Source organism: Phoca vitulina, unplaced genomic scaffold (genome assembly GCF_004348235.1).
Source record: "Phoca vitulina isolate PV1807 unplaced genomic scaffold, GSC_HSeal_1.0 scaffold9, whole genome shotgun sequence".
Taxonomy (NCBI): domain Eukaryota; kingdom Metazoa; phylum Chordata; class Mammalia; order Carnivora; family Phocidae; genus Phoca; species Phoca vitulina.
Genome location: NW_022589712.1, coordinates 3,291,057 through 3,306,208, shown reverse-complemented (window position 1 = coordinate 3,306,208; position 15,152 = coordinate 3,291,057). Strand labels below are relative to the sequence as shown.

Below are 15,152 nucleotides of genomic sequence, written 5' to 3'. Positions count from 1 at the left end.
ACAATGCACCAATCGCGGCATAAATGGGGGGCGCTAAAGTCCAGCCTCCTGGGCTCTGGGCGGGGGGGTGAAAAGCTACGCTCTGTATCAGTGGACACCTAAAAGAATCTCACTTAAAAAAAAAAAAAAAAAAAACAGGTAAATACCACCCAAGCACATACAGATTGAGAATTAGACGTGAAAAGTTTTCAAGAGCACAGAAATGATCTTTGGAAGGAGAGTGTGCCTTTCATTCTGTGGTGTCAGGTGGGGCACAGTTGGTTCCTCCCACTGATGGAGCCGCAGGGGAAACAAGACTCTCCCTGCCCATGAGGACTGACTGTGTGCCAGGAGGAGAGGGGTTCCTGCCGATCCCTCCAAGCGCCCCACGCCCGGCTGTCTGAGCCGCCCTGCCAGGAGCACCCCAAGGGTGGACCTTCCCATCTGTCCTCCTGGTGGCCCTCCTCCCACCTTTCCCTGTGGGATCCACCACACAGGTGTGTTCCAGTCGCAGCCATGAACATAAAGTCATCTGTTGACAACCTACTCTGCGCTCCTTCCTAGAAGAAAAACAGGACTGAAGACTTGATCATGCTCTTAAAATTGTTTTCAGTCTAGCTGGGGAGCCAAAGTTCACACGGAAGCCTTGGAGGCACATCTCAGGAGCTACCCTGGGGAGGGCTGGGAGCAGGGCTGCCCTGTCAGGACAAACCAGGGGGTGGAGGCCTTGCAGGTCCTACTATGTTAACGCATTCTTAAGGCACAGAGCCCTAGGGAGATGATCCTTGATCCAGAGATTTGCTTTAATGTATCATTTTTCACCAAGAGGCCACAACAACTCTGGCATCATGCCACAACTGTTACCAAGATACCTGTCAAATACGGTCCAGACCCACGATTTTACTACTTTTTCAACTCACAGTAGGAAATTTATTTTACAATAGACCAAATATACACACATGTCACTAAATAATACCTGCCCAGTCTGCTGGATTCACTCTGACCCTCTGGCCCTCCCGTCCTTCCCCTCCCCTCCCCTCCTCCTCCCCTCCCCCGCTCTTCTCCCCTTCTCTCCCCTCTCCTCCCCCTCCTCTTCTCCTCTCCACTCTTCTCCTCACTCCTCCCCACCACCACCCCTACGCTGGCCCCTCCTCCCCTCCTGCCCCCTCAGCCTCTCCTTGCCTTCTCCCCCATTCCATTCAGTTTTTAGAAATCTGGTTGGGACTCACTAAAAATAGATGTCATGACTCACAAATAGGTTACTACCCACCATCTGAGAAACACTGGTTGAGGCCATTCCAAAATGTTACAGCACTTCTGCACATGTTTTATGAGTGAAAGATAAAAAGGTTTACTAATGAATTTAGTTGAGATCGACTCACGAATGTACTACATTAACAAAAGCTTAAAATCTTTAAAAAAAAAAAAAAGCACGCAATGTTCTGAAGAAACACCCAAGTTCGTGGCATATAAAGGTATGTGCGGCTCATGAGAAGATGGGACAGAGCAGCAGGGCGGGGAATCCCTGACCCAGTGATGGCAGGGCGGGTAGGGACGGAACTTTCGGGAATATCCAAATATGTGTGGAATGACTTGGCGCTACTTATAAATACACTAATGCAATTTTTCATGCAAGGTGTTTGTTCTTTAGTGCAACTCATCCTCTTGGACATCTGGTCAATTTCCTTCTTCAACAAGACAGAGTTTCCTAATGAAACTTAAGCATTTTTGCTTATCAACTATCCACCTTGTAAAGACGTCATTGAAGCAAAACAAGTCTTATCCTTACATTTTCTATCATCTCCAAAGCACCACATGATTCAGTCTATTAAATTACAAAATTATTCTTAAATAATGCTATCAAAGTTGATGGTAATTTTTAATTGCTTTCCCACACCATGCAGAGACCATCCCTGGTAATTAGTACAGAGCTTCTAATCAATGCACGAGTGTGAGGCTTTGTTTCTCCAGGTTGCCCCCCCCCCATGCATACATTTTGGACAAGTGATAACTTATTACTCTATGGACTACACCATGTGTCTGTAACACACTCCTTTTCTCTGGACTCTTTCAGGCCAATGGGAGGAAGAGGGGTTCAAAAACTACTGAACCGTGATCCTCATGCCATACTGAATGTGGTGTGAGCCGAGGACACCACCCAGAGCTCCAGACTCGGGAGGAAAAGGTGCCTCCCTGGTGGAGGTGGCCCTGGCTTCACGGAGGAGGCAGAAATGAGGAGGGGCCTCCACGGATGCTTAAGGTTTCCATAACGAGACACCAAATGGAGAAAGAAGCTCTCAGAAGAGGAAACTTCGTAAACAATCACAGAAAGTACTTGTCCACTTAGCTGAAAGGTGGGGAACCTGGAAGGAAGGAATAGGGTGAACGCAGATATCAGAGCTTACCTGTGTGTCGAAATTTTCAGTTGACACACCACTGGGGCCTCTATTAGCTCACTGGGTCTCCCTTGGGACCACAGTGTGGCAGACCTTCATGGCGAAGGAGAGCATTGGTGCGTAATTTTACTAGAGAATAAAAGAAGTGCTGGTGATTTCCTGATGGGAGAAGGGGCAGGAGTGGGGCTGCCTGTCTCAGTGAGGGGGTGGCTGTCCTGTTTGATGCACAACCTCTTATAGAAAGAGACCCTACCCTATCACAGAATGAGAAATTTTGTCTTTGGGCTATTTCGGCTGGGCTAGCAGGTGCCGCTGCTCAGGGTCATAAGGGACTGACCTATTGTTGACCTTGTTATCTGGGGGAATGGATGAGGTAGGAGAAAGAGCCAAGTCCAAGGCTGTGGGTCCCACCACTCTATCTGTGACTGTCCCTGAAGTCCATGCACTGCTCCAGAACCTTCCTGAAAAACCCTTCATCTGTAGTTCCTTCTTTTTGGATTTCACCACTTGTAACTGAGTGGCACCTCACAACACAGATGGACCAAAGCAGGGACAGCGGGGGGCATGGAGTCCATCTATAGGCTCCCCTAAAAGTCTGCCTTAACCTTTTTCTGTAATACCTTCTGTGCATCCTACATCCACAGAAAAGTTCCATTAAAAGGGGAGTGCAATCATTCATTCGCACATTTGTTCAGCAAATATTTACAGAGGACTTACTATTTCCAGGCTTTATTCTAAATTCTAACTTCTAGAAGTACACAATGGGAAGAAAGAAAAAAGAAAGAAAGAAAGAAAGAAGAAAGAAAGAAAAGAAGAAAGAAGAAAGAAAGAAAGAAAGAAGAAAGAAAGAAAGAAAAAATATTTCTGTCTTTATCAAAAATATATTCTCCTAGAGAGAGGCAGATGATTAAAAAAAAGCAAAATAAGAAAATCTCAGAGAGCATTTTGTCCTACGAGTGAGACCTCGCATCCCCACAGTGACCCCGAGTCCATGCCCGTCCCTGAGGACCCCGTGTAGCCAGCACTTAGCACAGGTGCAGTGCTTATTCCAAAGATGTTTGCCAAATAGAATCAAATGGCATAAAATATATAGGAGTGGGGACACTGGATACTCCTTGTGGCTGTTCTTTCTTCAGACGAAAGCCTAACTCATTTCCAGTGGCTTCGCACAGGCGTGGCCCTGTTCCCAGCGTCACTCTCAGGGACATCATGAAATCCTGTCATTGGCAACACTTCAGTTCCACTTTGAAATTCTTCTGCATTACATTTCAGACAATTAAATAACAATGACTTCAGAAACCTGACAATCAGACACACACTGAATAAGGAAGCCTGGAGGAAATGGGCAAGAAAAGAGCTTCATATAAAGCAGAGAGCAGGACAGATTGCATTAACATATTATCAGCGGATGCTGGGTTTTTCTTGTATGTAATAACAAATCATTCCTCCCCGTATACTTCAGACGTTTGTAATGAAGTCACAGCAAAGTCCGACGCTTTGTCAGTGATTGTTGCGTATGCGTGGGACTTAGCACTTTTATCGTTTCAGACACTCGGCCCCCTTAGTGAGTTACCACGGAGTCTGCGGTCCAGTGCGATCTGTCCATTTCTTCACACCCACACAACCAAGTCTTAGAGGTTTGACTATCCAGGTCATCCAGTTCAACCTTCTAAAGTTATGGACGAGGAGACACACAACAGGGTGCCTTTTGTTTTCCAGACACGTGTTATTTCCTTTCTGGTTCAACTGTAAGAAGTCTTCGACTCCCATTCTCCTCTCTCCTCCAGCATCTCTGGTGCCCGAAACTGCAATGGCCCTTCTGGTGGGAGCCAGAGAAGCTAACAGAACTATAAAAAATACCTGAACAGGCAGCTCTTTGCTCTCAAACTTCTGAAAGAATGTTCTTCAGCATCAGTTCTTCCTCCAGAGGTCATGCCCACTCTTTTCTATTAGTGATTATAAATCACCCTTTAAAAGATTTTTTTCATAATAACAATCTAGTCAATTATTTAAAAAAATTAATCTGTTAGGAAAAAATCATTCCAACTGGTGTCAGGGGGGTCATGGAGATGTAAGCCAGTTAACAATCTAGATGTTTATCTGTAATGAGTTTTAGAGCCATAGAATGCCCTCCAAACCAAGGACCCATTAATAATACGGGGAAGCCACAAAACCCAAATGCCACTGTGATGTCAAGGAGATACACAGTGTAGAAGACCATATGTTTGCTCCAGGCATTCACTCATCGGAGGAAGGAATAGCTCCCCATAGTCGGCTTCCCTGCAGCTCAGGAAGCCTAGGGAATGTGAACTGCGAGTAGGCCGTAGTTCCTATCCAGACCTGCCCTAGCTCCCCTCCATACAGAGGCTCCCCTTCAGGGGACTCTGCCGTGGCAGGAATCTGGAAAACTGCATTAGATGGGATCTTAGCCAATTCCATCAAAAATAGAAACTACTTATGTTTAAAACACTCATTAGATGTATGGAATGTCATAATGAACAACAGACATCATTTTCATTCAAAAATAATCCCAAAAGAAATAAGAGTGCAAGCTAGAGGACGAAACAATACACAATAATCAGGGTAAGGGCGGGAAGATGGACAGGCCAGGAGAGCAGGCTTCTCACCAGAGTGAGGCTGGGGAAACTGGGCTTCCCACTGTGCCTCAGCACACGGTGGCTAATGACATGTCTTGTGGTCAAACCAGCTTCCAAGTAAAGAATAATTCCTCAGAAAGGAACTAAAATGAAGAGAATGTGAAAAGAATGGAAAACATCCGGGTATCTTCCCGTGGAATAAGATCAATCAATGAAATTATTCAGTGTTTTCGTCACCGACTTTCCCATACGGCCTTCAACAGAGCCATCATCTTCACAGCTAACTGAACATCGGGACATCCTCTTGTGTCTAAGTTCAAAGCAATGAAGAAAAGTAGAAGCAGAGCAAAGCATAAACTGTGGCGGGCATTGTCCGTTGGCACGTCAAACTCTTAGTTGTAAAGACAAAATCTTTATAAGTTGAACACTTTATGCAAGTATCTTTCATCAGTATAATCTGAACACATACTGGACTCAGCTGGGACCCATGAGGGGACAGTATTCTGGCCGTGACTTTACACACACACACAACACACACATAGCACACACAAGCAGGTGTGTATGCAGGTTTACACATGCACACAGGTCAGATAATTTCAATGGACATCCAAAGAAACGTCCAGCCAAAGCTAGGACAACGCACTTCCTTTTCCTCTTTACTCAGCTAAATGAAATAGGATGGAGTGATCACAGTCGAGGAGAAAACCAACACCATCCATGGTGTTCACCATGACCCAGGTAGGACCTTACCTTCATCCCCATAAGGGATCTCCTGAACAGAACCTATAAAGAGGGCAGGAGCCATTACAACACAATAACCAGGAAATATCCATGTTGGACCTGAGGCGAATACCCACCAGCCATGACTGGGAACTGTGTGCACCCTGGCATAGATTGGTGGTAGGTAAGGGCATGAAAAGGCATGATGGATTTCTGTTCCTAGGTTCCAAGTCCCCACCATCTTCTCTCCAGGTAGCCTGTATACTTATCAGCTATTTAAAACTTTGGATCAAGCCAACCTGCTGACAGATGGTCTTATAATCAATGACTACCACTGAAATTTAATTTCCAATTGCCTTAATTTAATACACGCTATAATATACTTTCGATGGTTAAAACGAACAAACACATTGGCCTTCCAAGTCACTAGACTTAAAAGAAGCCCCTTCTGACATTCAAGGTCAGCTAGACTGATGTAAATATTTTCCTCTGTTCTCCAGTGCGCATACTGTCAAGTCTGGCTGAGAGACCCGGAGGAAAAACAAGAACAGCACTGCGTTGGGGAGGTGGAGGAGATCCAGGCCCTTGGCCTCGCGTGGGGGTGCATGAGCAGAACCACAGGGCACTCACACGCCGGGTCTCACCTGGCCTCCCCGTCTCCCGCGGTCACAGTGTGCTCAGCCATACGTCCTGCCATATACAGAGATGATCTGCCACCACTTTGGGCTTGTGCCCTGGCTACCATTTCCCAAATAAATGCATTCATCATAATACAGTAGTTGAGTGTTTACAGTCTTAATGGTTTCTACAGTTACATCCTCACAGGCGATTACCAAGTGGCATTTTTATTTGCCAGATACAAAGGATACAGTGAAATCATTAGATATTTGTAAGCTCTAGAACAAAACCAATTTGTACAACAAGTCGTTTCAAAATTATTATAATCTCTGCATAATATGGATATAGGTACTTCATGTTGCCCATCCTGACTTGCAATATATTCTCTGCCGGGTCCTATTGCACTGGGGAATGAGCAAATTAGTTGCTACTATTAGTAGAGGACCTCCAGAGCATACCTTTTTAAGTTGTAATACCACGCATTCCCACAAAAAAAGAGGAGATAGGTCTGTTAAAAGACAATTCTTATTTCTTTTATAACCGGAAGTCATGTATTCATTAATTATTAAAATGCCATAAAACGGTCCCGTGTTGTTATTTACCATGATAATGACGTCAGTTCCCATAGATTATTTCATAGTTGTTTAAGCAGAAGAACGTGGTACGCATCTTTGAGAGTAACCCTCAGGCCAAAACCAGATGCTGGAGACAGAGCCGAGGAATGTGTCAAATACTCATGGTGATACCAAATTATTCTCCCCAAAGATGGAAAAATACCAACCCTTCAGATAAAGCCATTTGCAATATTTGAATTTATTAGCAAATGCCATTTTTCCAGTAAAATTAATTTAAGAAATGTACTGACTTTTGCTCTCAGATCAAAACTGAGCAAATAAAGTCAAAATATGGGCAATCACTAAAATACAACCTATTTCTAGGTAAACGGACAACACTACTCTCATCTATTTCTATCAAATCCAAAATGCACTGTCCAGGGATAGCCTACACCTAACCTCTGCCTTGACACACACAAACCATGCAAAATGTTCCCAGTGGACGCAGAGATTCATGTCTTTTGTGCAGGAAGGACTTGGTGACTTTGTGTTTCTTATGACGTCAGGGCAGAAGAGCCATGACTCCATTTTGGAGACACACGCCCATGTCTCCTGGTGCTCTGTTCAGACCTGCCCCTGCCACCAAGCAAGACCACAAGGCTCAGTTCTAGAAAGGAAAGCAAACGCTCAGAAGAACTCCTCCACCTGCCCGGATCCAGATCCCACCCCCCACCCCCCCATGAACCCTTCCATCTCTTCTTCCACAATTAACCAACAGCAAAATATTTGCATCTGGGTCATTTTTCCTTTGTCTTTTAATGACAGCCCAGAAAAAGCTTGACTGGTTCCTTTGGGCTTACCTTTAACCAAATCCACAATCATTTAAGTGAAATAAAAGGTGTCTGTTTGGGTTTCTTTGATGTGGAAATCAGATACCCAGGTATTACTTTTGTTTGCATAGGAAATTTCCCATCTTCACTTTTTCCTTGGTATTATTCTAGGGAAAGGAGTGCCTCACTGCTCTTATCACAACAGCTCTCCTTGGAATCACAACACATCCCCAGATTTGCTTCAAACCTTCCCCTCTAACTTCAGTAGAACGCAAAGGGCCTGCCTGTGCAAGGGTGAGGATTCAACATGACGCAACCCTTAACATCCCTGGATTGGAGAAGCAAGAGAGAAGGCAACATCATCCCTGCCTTCCCTCCCCGGCCACAGGCATGAGGGGGACAGCATCGGCACCCCACCCTCTAGACACAGGTTGTGGGCACGCAGACAGCCATGCAACCTATACATCCACAGGATGGTCTGTAACACCAGTGCACAGGACAAGGCAGGCAGAGGACCGGGAAATGGTCAGCAGCCCCCACTCCACACCTCCCTGGCCTCTTCCTGCCTCCTTTCCCATCCCACCCCCACCTTCCATTTCTCCCCACAGAGCTTCAAGTTCTCCCAAATTTGGGTCTCCAGCACCGGCTGAATCAGCTCATTCCCACCCTACCCCCAATTGCCTGAAGACACAAGTAAAATCCCATTTGTGGGGGGAAAAAGTCTACTCAAGTTGCCTTGACATGGGAAGCTGTGACGAAGACCGGCTAGAGCATTCCTGCAGAGGATCTCAACTCCAAAAGGCTTCCCGGCCGCTCCTTTTTCCTCTCCTCCTCCCCCTCCCCCTACCTTGCTCCTGGCGGCCGCGGCCCCCAGACCAGGCAGCGGGTTCCTCCTCTGGGCTCAGGGACTCTCCTCCACCTCCTCCACCCTCGAGGGCTTTGCGTTTCTTCGACATCTCTCTGCCCTGGGCTGGGGCTTTGGGGGTTTCTGTTCCCACCCCCGGCCCTCCCCCCTCGGAGAGGAGAGTGAAGGTGGGGTTAGGTGGAGGGGAGTGAGCGAGGACGGAAGGGGTGGGGAGTAGAGACCAGGGAGGGAGATGGAGGGCAGGCCCTTTGGAGAGGCAGGGAAGGCAGGAGGCAGGGAAGGGCACAGAGATCCCACAGTCTGTTAGGCAGAGCTGCCCTACGTCTAGGGGGCTGTTTGCGCTCGCTGGCGCGCTCCCTCCTTCCTCCTTCCTCTTCTTCTCTCCACTAGAAGGGTAAGCTGAGAGGGGAGGAGAGCTCAGAACCCAGGGAGGAGAGGCTCCTCGGGCCCCTCTGCTGATTTCTTCCTGATCTGGGAGGGGGTGAGGTGGGATGCTCTGTATTGGGACCCCTGGCCCTGGTCTATTCATGCAGGAGTGGGGTTCTGGGAGGGGGGCACTGCTTGTGATGTTTGGTGGGGGATGTTTTCAATGGATTGCAAGGAAAATTGGGTGGAATGAAGAAAATAAAATGCTGCAGAACGCAATATAGTGATGCCTTCAGGTGCTGGAGACTCGGAATCCTCCTCCCCATGACATCATGTAGGCTTTTGCGAAAAGGGGTTGGGAGAGGTGGGGGGTGGAGGGGCAAGAAGAGTGGCAGCAGAGGTGAGGGATGGAAAGAGGAGGAGGGGGATCTTGCCCCCATCCAGAACTCGGGAGGGAGGCCAAGAAGGGAGCAAGGAAGGGGCTGGGAGCACCAGCAGCTCCTCTTAGCTTCTCCATCAAGCACCTGCCAGGCTAGCATCACCGCGAATGCGGTCTGCAGCTGGGGGGCAGCCTTCGCAGGGAACTTGGAGCTGCGAACTCCGGTCAGGCTGCAGCCCGGAGGCAATCGCTCAGCGCTGGGGTTGGCTGCAGTCTCTCTCACCTCCTGTGCAGCCCCTTGAGCCGTACAGACTCAGGTTTATTCTTCCCCAAGCCCACTAGCCAGCCCTCCTCCAAAGCAGTCATGTCCCCAAACCACACACACGCGCACCGTCTTAATGCCAGAAAGGATGGACGGAAATGATGGGGGGGAAAGTCGGAAAAAGGTCAGAGTTAAGTTTTTCTGGACTCTCAAGGGTTAAATAATAGGTAAAAGCAACTATCAACTTACCCGCCAAAGTGTGCTGAGGCGCGGGTCTGCTCTCCGCTTCATTTCAAGTTGGTACGTTTAAAAAAGAGAGAGGGAAACGGAAGGAAAAAAGAAGTCAACCGGCCAGGAACACGGTGGGTCCAGGGCTCCATTGAGAACTGCGCAAAGCAAGTTGCCAAGCGAGGCCGGTGGGCCAAGTTCGGGACCTGCCCAAGAAGCTCCTTCCGCTCCGCTCAGCAGGCATATTCCAAAGGCTCCGGGCGCCCTGGGTTTCGCGCAGATCTTCTCAGCAAAGGGGGAGACAACTCCACGCCGGTGTGGTGTTCTTCTTTCCCTACCGCCCCCCACCCCCGGGATCTCCAGGGAAGCCGCGTGGAGCACTCTGGGCACCAACGAAGACCGGTCCATCTCAGCTCATCCTCTCTGCGGCCGCAAGTTTGCACCCGCACATCTAGGGAGAACACGAGTGCGAGTGTGAGCTCGCGCGTGTGTGCGTGTGTGCGCGCGTGTGCCAGGCTCTGCGCCGCGCACACTGGGCATTCGGGGGTGCATGTGCTCCCGGGAACGACTCTCCCTGGCTGCCTGGAACTTGGAGAGTTTTCCTTTAAGCCGGAGCTGCAGCTCGGACACCCCCCGCGTCCAACAGGAGGCGATGACGTCTGCAGCCTCGTTGCCACACGAGTCCCCAGGCTGCCGCTGCCGTTCATTGACAGGAGCGGGCGCTCCGACGTCAGCGGCCGGACCTTTGGCTCGGAGACGGCTCCCACCCCCGCACCTGCCAGCCCGCCCCCGGGGGGGGGGGGGTAATGAAATCAGAGCCGCTGGGGAGGGGCCGGGGAGGCTCCGGGGTGGGGTGGGGGGACTCTGATCTGCTCGCTTTGTCCTGGAGCGCCGGAGTATATAAATAGTGCTGTCTCCAGCCAGACTTGCACCCCCTCTTGCACGCCCCCGCAGTGCTCCCCCCGCCTGCCCCGGCCCCTTGTCACTTAGTATCTGGCTCGCTCGGTCTGGAGGGAGGCGGAGGAGGGGGCGGGGAGGCGGGGAGTGGAAGCAGACGTCGCTTCTCTTGCCTCTCCCCATTCATAGATTCGCTCGGAGTCTCAGGGCCGCGCGGGGCTCAGAGAATCGCAGTGAATGGATGGATGCCCGCGCGCGGGGACCACCAGTCCGCGAGGATGTCACGCCTGCGGGGGGCGCACTCCCATGCGGGGACAATCACCCTCGCCTTGGGGCGGGGGAGGGGGGAGGACCCCAATGACCACCCTTCAAAGGCCAGGGGCCTGCCCTTTCCTGCCCCTCCAAGCCCAGGGGTCTTTTTCCCTGTGTAACGCAAGCACGAAAACAGAAGGGAGCTGTGCTCAGCCCCGCACGGGGAGAGGGGGAGAGCCGGGCTGGGGAACGGCCGGGGCCTGTCTGCCACCCAGACCCGTAGCTACACGGGTGGCGGGGGGGGGGCACGTGGCGCAGGGCAGTGGCTGGGGCCGAGGGTGTCGCCTCCCTCTGCGCTCCACGGGCAACTCAAACGCGCTCGCTCGCCCTCCGCTCCAAGCACCCAGGGGTGCGCGGCGCCTGGGTGGGGGTGCAGTGTGAGGGGGCGGGGGCGGGTTGGCCGCAGGGCTGTTCCCCAGCGGAGCCGGACTCCCAGGAATCCGTGGGCTCACGGACCCCACGCGCTGTGGCGGGGAGCCGCCTGGTGGCTAGGCCCATGCGGAACCCGGGAGAACGCGGTGCCCCCCACCCTCCTCACTGCGCACTGCCTTGGTTTCTCACCCCGGAACCCAAAGGATTGAGTTCTGAGGCGCCCTGCACTCCAAAGGAACTTCACCTGCGCTCGCAAAGACGTCCATGGGACTCCGGGCACAAATGTGGCTAAAGTGAATCTGCACTCCTTGGCTACCCCAAAACCTGCAAGCTGGGCGTGGGTGACAGCAGGCCACCAAGAGCATGGTGCCTGACTGCGGAGCCCTTCAGAGCCAGCTTCTCCCCAACCTGTCAGAGAACTTTCCAGGGGCTCCTGCCCCATAGAAGGCTGCCCTTGCACTCGGGCACTGGACCCCAGTCCCTCTTGCTAGTAGAGGAAATGCCTTCACCGTCCTCCTCTGTGTCCCCTAAGTCATCTGCAGGTTGCTCCCCAACATACACACACATGCCCTGGGTTTTCCTGGGAGAAAACCATCCTTAAGCCCCTCTTGTCCCTCCCCCACCCAATCTCTCTCCTTTTCACAACCAACAGCACACAGCCCTTGCCCCAGACTGTCTGCTTTCTCTCCTCCCAGTGGCTCTTGAACCAACTCCAGTAAGACTGTCCTAAGATTTCTGCCTCAGCTACTCAGCAAAACTGCGCTCTCACCCAGGCCACCTGCCACCCCGGGCCAGCTGCTGCACCAGACAAAGGTGAATTTGTAGTCCTCGTCTGGCTTTGAGAGCCAACCACACTGGGCAGACTTCGTGCTTCCCTCCTACAAACACATCCTTCTCTTAGCCTTCAAGACACCATGCTCCTGGGATCGCCTCCCACCTTTCTGGCCCTATCCCTGGGGTCGCATGGGTTGAATCTGGAGCTCCCCAGCTTCCTACCGTTGGAGGACAGGACTGGCCCCCAGAGACCTTACCTTCCCTCACGACCTGCTCCCCTGGCGCCTCACTCAGCCTCGTGGTTATGTCCTATCTGAACACTGGACACAGAAGACGTTTTCATTTATGTATGTAGCTCAGGCCTCTCCCTGAAAGGCTGGACCCCAATCTAAGTCACACCTCCACCTGGTGCCTAGAAGGCACCAGAAACATAACAGGGCTGTAACTGGGTCCCTGACGTTACCTTCACCCCAAACCTGGTCTTCCTGCCGCTTTTCCCACCTCAGTGAATGGGCTTTTCAACCTTTCGGTTACCCTTACACCAAATATGTTGGAGTAACATGGACTCCTGTTTTTTCCTTCCCTCACCTTCCATGTGTCAGCAAATTCTGTGCTAACATGTCCTAAACGTGTCTGGGCGCCAAGTCGCTCCTACCACCCCACTGACATGACCCCAACCCCACTACCTCCTGTGGGGGTTGTTGCTGTCTCCCCCTCACCCAGCTCCCTGCTCTGCCGGTGCCCCCCTCACTCTGCTCTCAACACAGCAGCCGGGGAGCTCCTCTTAAAATTCGACATCATGTCACTTCTCTACTAAAAATCATCCAATGCTCTTCAGCTACCTGAGTAGCAGCCAACGTCCTGATAGCGATCTGTAAGTCCTACCGCCTGGCTGAGCTTATTCGTCTTGCTTCCCACTCCATTGTCCCCGGCCCCACAGGCCTTTTCTGGAACCCACTTGGAGCTGGGCACCTGCTGATCCCTCTCTGGACCCTTCTGCTGCTGAATACTCCCAGTGCTTGCTCTTTCCCCCTTCTCAGCCATATTCTGGGGCCTCCTCACAGAAGCCTCCAGAGTCCTCCCAGCCTAAAACTTGAACACACTTCCTGTCCCTGGCCTTACTTCATTCTCCTCCTTGCATTACTGATGGTTTACTTATTTGCCTTGTTTATTCTATCTCCCCACTAAAATGCTAGCTTCATGACATGGGGATTTTTTTTACCTTTGCTTATAATCACATAAAAACTAGAGTTAGCTTCCCAAAAGTTCTTCACGTCCCCACACACTCAGGAGATGTTTGATTTGTTTGTTAGCAAGTACAAGAAGGTGAACTTGGAGGCTCAGGGGGCCTTTTTTCTGCCACGATATCCCCCAAATAAAATATCTATATGAGAGTCTGTGAGCCCCCACCCAAGATCACCTGTTAGGTCTGTGGGTGGTCCTTGAAGACTTCTCTCTCCTACAAACTGTCCTCTTCAACCACTCTCGCTCTCTCCCTGGTGGTCTTTCCTTTCCTGCCCAAGCCTGATGCCTGCTGTCGAGGGGCCCTGAGGGGACTTGCGGCCTCAGAGACCATGCTCTTTCCCTCTAGGCCTCTTTGTACTGTGTTCACAGCCCTTCTCATCCAGCACATGACTAGTCCAGTTCCTGAAATTTTAGAATGCCCAATCTGAGTCAAACATTTTATTCCTTCAGTAATCACTGAGCTCCAATCCTGGGAGTCCTGGGATCTCCCCTCCAGGCTCCTGATCCAGTGGAAGGGAAGCAGGCGCACACCCGCAAGAGCCCCTGGGCTGAGCACTCTCCCCAGAGAGGAGCATTAGACAGAGAAGACCGCTGGGGCCGCTCACACCTAGCCGGGTCTCGTGTAGTCTGCTAGGAACTCCACAGTGGAGACGGTGAGTGAGGCCAGAGGCTTGAGAGAGTGGATGGTCTGCAACATCCTGGGGCACTCCAGTGTTGGGCTGGAGGATGAACAGCTAATAAGGGGCCTTGTGGCCTCACTAAGGAGTTGGAAATGTATCCTGCAGGCCTTGATGGGTTTTCAGAAAGAGATGAAATGGTGTTTTAGAAAGAAAATTGTAGAGTGGCTCAGAGGAAGTGAGATGAGGAACTGGGTGGCAGCTGAGCGAGGCAGTCACCGGACAGGAATTGAGCAAGGAGATGCTGGTCTCGTGCTGGCAGGGTGTGGGAGGGGCCCTGGGACCATGGAAGTAGTTCGAGAATGCAGGCGTGATTGTCTGCGCTGGAAATAAGTTCACCTTTGCTGAGGATGGCCGGGTAATTGACATCAAGGAAGCAGACGGCTGAATCCACTTTGCTGGCAGACAATTGCACTTGGAGATCTGTCGCTCACCTCGGACACCTGGAAACTCTGTGTTACTGACCTAACCTGAGCAAATCAGGTCGGAGGAGCTCACATGAAGACTTACAAGAAACAAGCCAGGGCCACCTTGTTCCTTTCCTGTGGGGACTGGGATTCTCTGCCCCTTTATTCTAGCCACGCCCTTCCTATAGCAAGGAAATGAACACATCAAATTATGGGACACTGTATGGGCTTCAAAGCCATTTTGTCTAACGATGGAAGGGGTAATGAGCTGGTGCTGTGGGGGAAGCAAAGGCACTGTGGTCTCTGATGGTGCTTCCCTGGCTCTGCAGCCAGGACATCCCCCGGGGAAGGGGAGATGCTAGCTTTGACCCTGGCTTCACTTCACTCTCCCCTTGTTGCCTTGCCCTGTGCCCCTGCTTCCACAATGGCCTCCTGAGACCCTAAGGAGTACTTTAAGAATAACAAGCTCTGCGGGGACTTTGGGATTCTCCTGACACCTGGAGGGGCTCATCTTTAGTGCAACTGCATCCCACAGTCAGAGACCCATTCATTTTTCTTTTTCCTGGAAGAGTTTCTAGATTCTTCTCACTCAGAGAAGAAGTGAGATCTTGGGATAACAGGCCGTTAATCTGAACCACTTCCAAGAACAGGTGGGAATTGCTTGCTTTTCCCAA

The 15,152-nt window shown here is 50.9% G+C and overlaps 1 protein-coding gene across 3 annotated transcripts in view; it reads right to left on the bottom strand.

Annotated features, from left to right (window-relative positions):
- The window catches only part of PDE10A (phosphodiesterase 10A), a 587,662-nt gene extending 577,174 nt beyond the window's left edge, over window positions 1-10,488 (bottom strand). For 2 of the 3 annotated variants that reach the window (XM_032407502.1, XM_032407503.1), the window contains exon 1: window positions 8,542-9,805. In XM_032407502.1, the coding sequence (XP_032263393.1) occupies window positions 8,542-9,088 (547 nt within the window). In that variant the 5' untranslated portion in view covers window positions 9,089-9,805. The other variant, XM_032407504.1, reaches the window with a different exon arrangement.
- Between the last annotated feature and the right edge of the window lie 4,664 nt (window positions 10,489-15,152).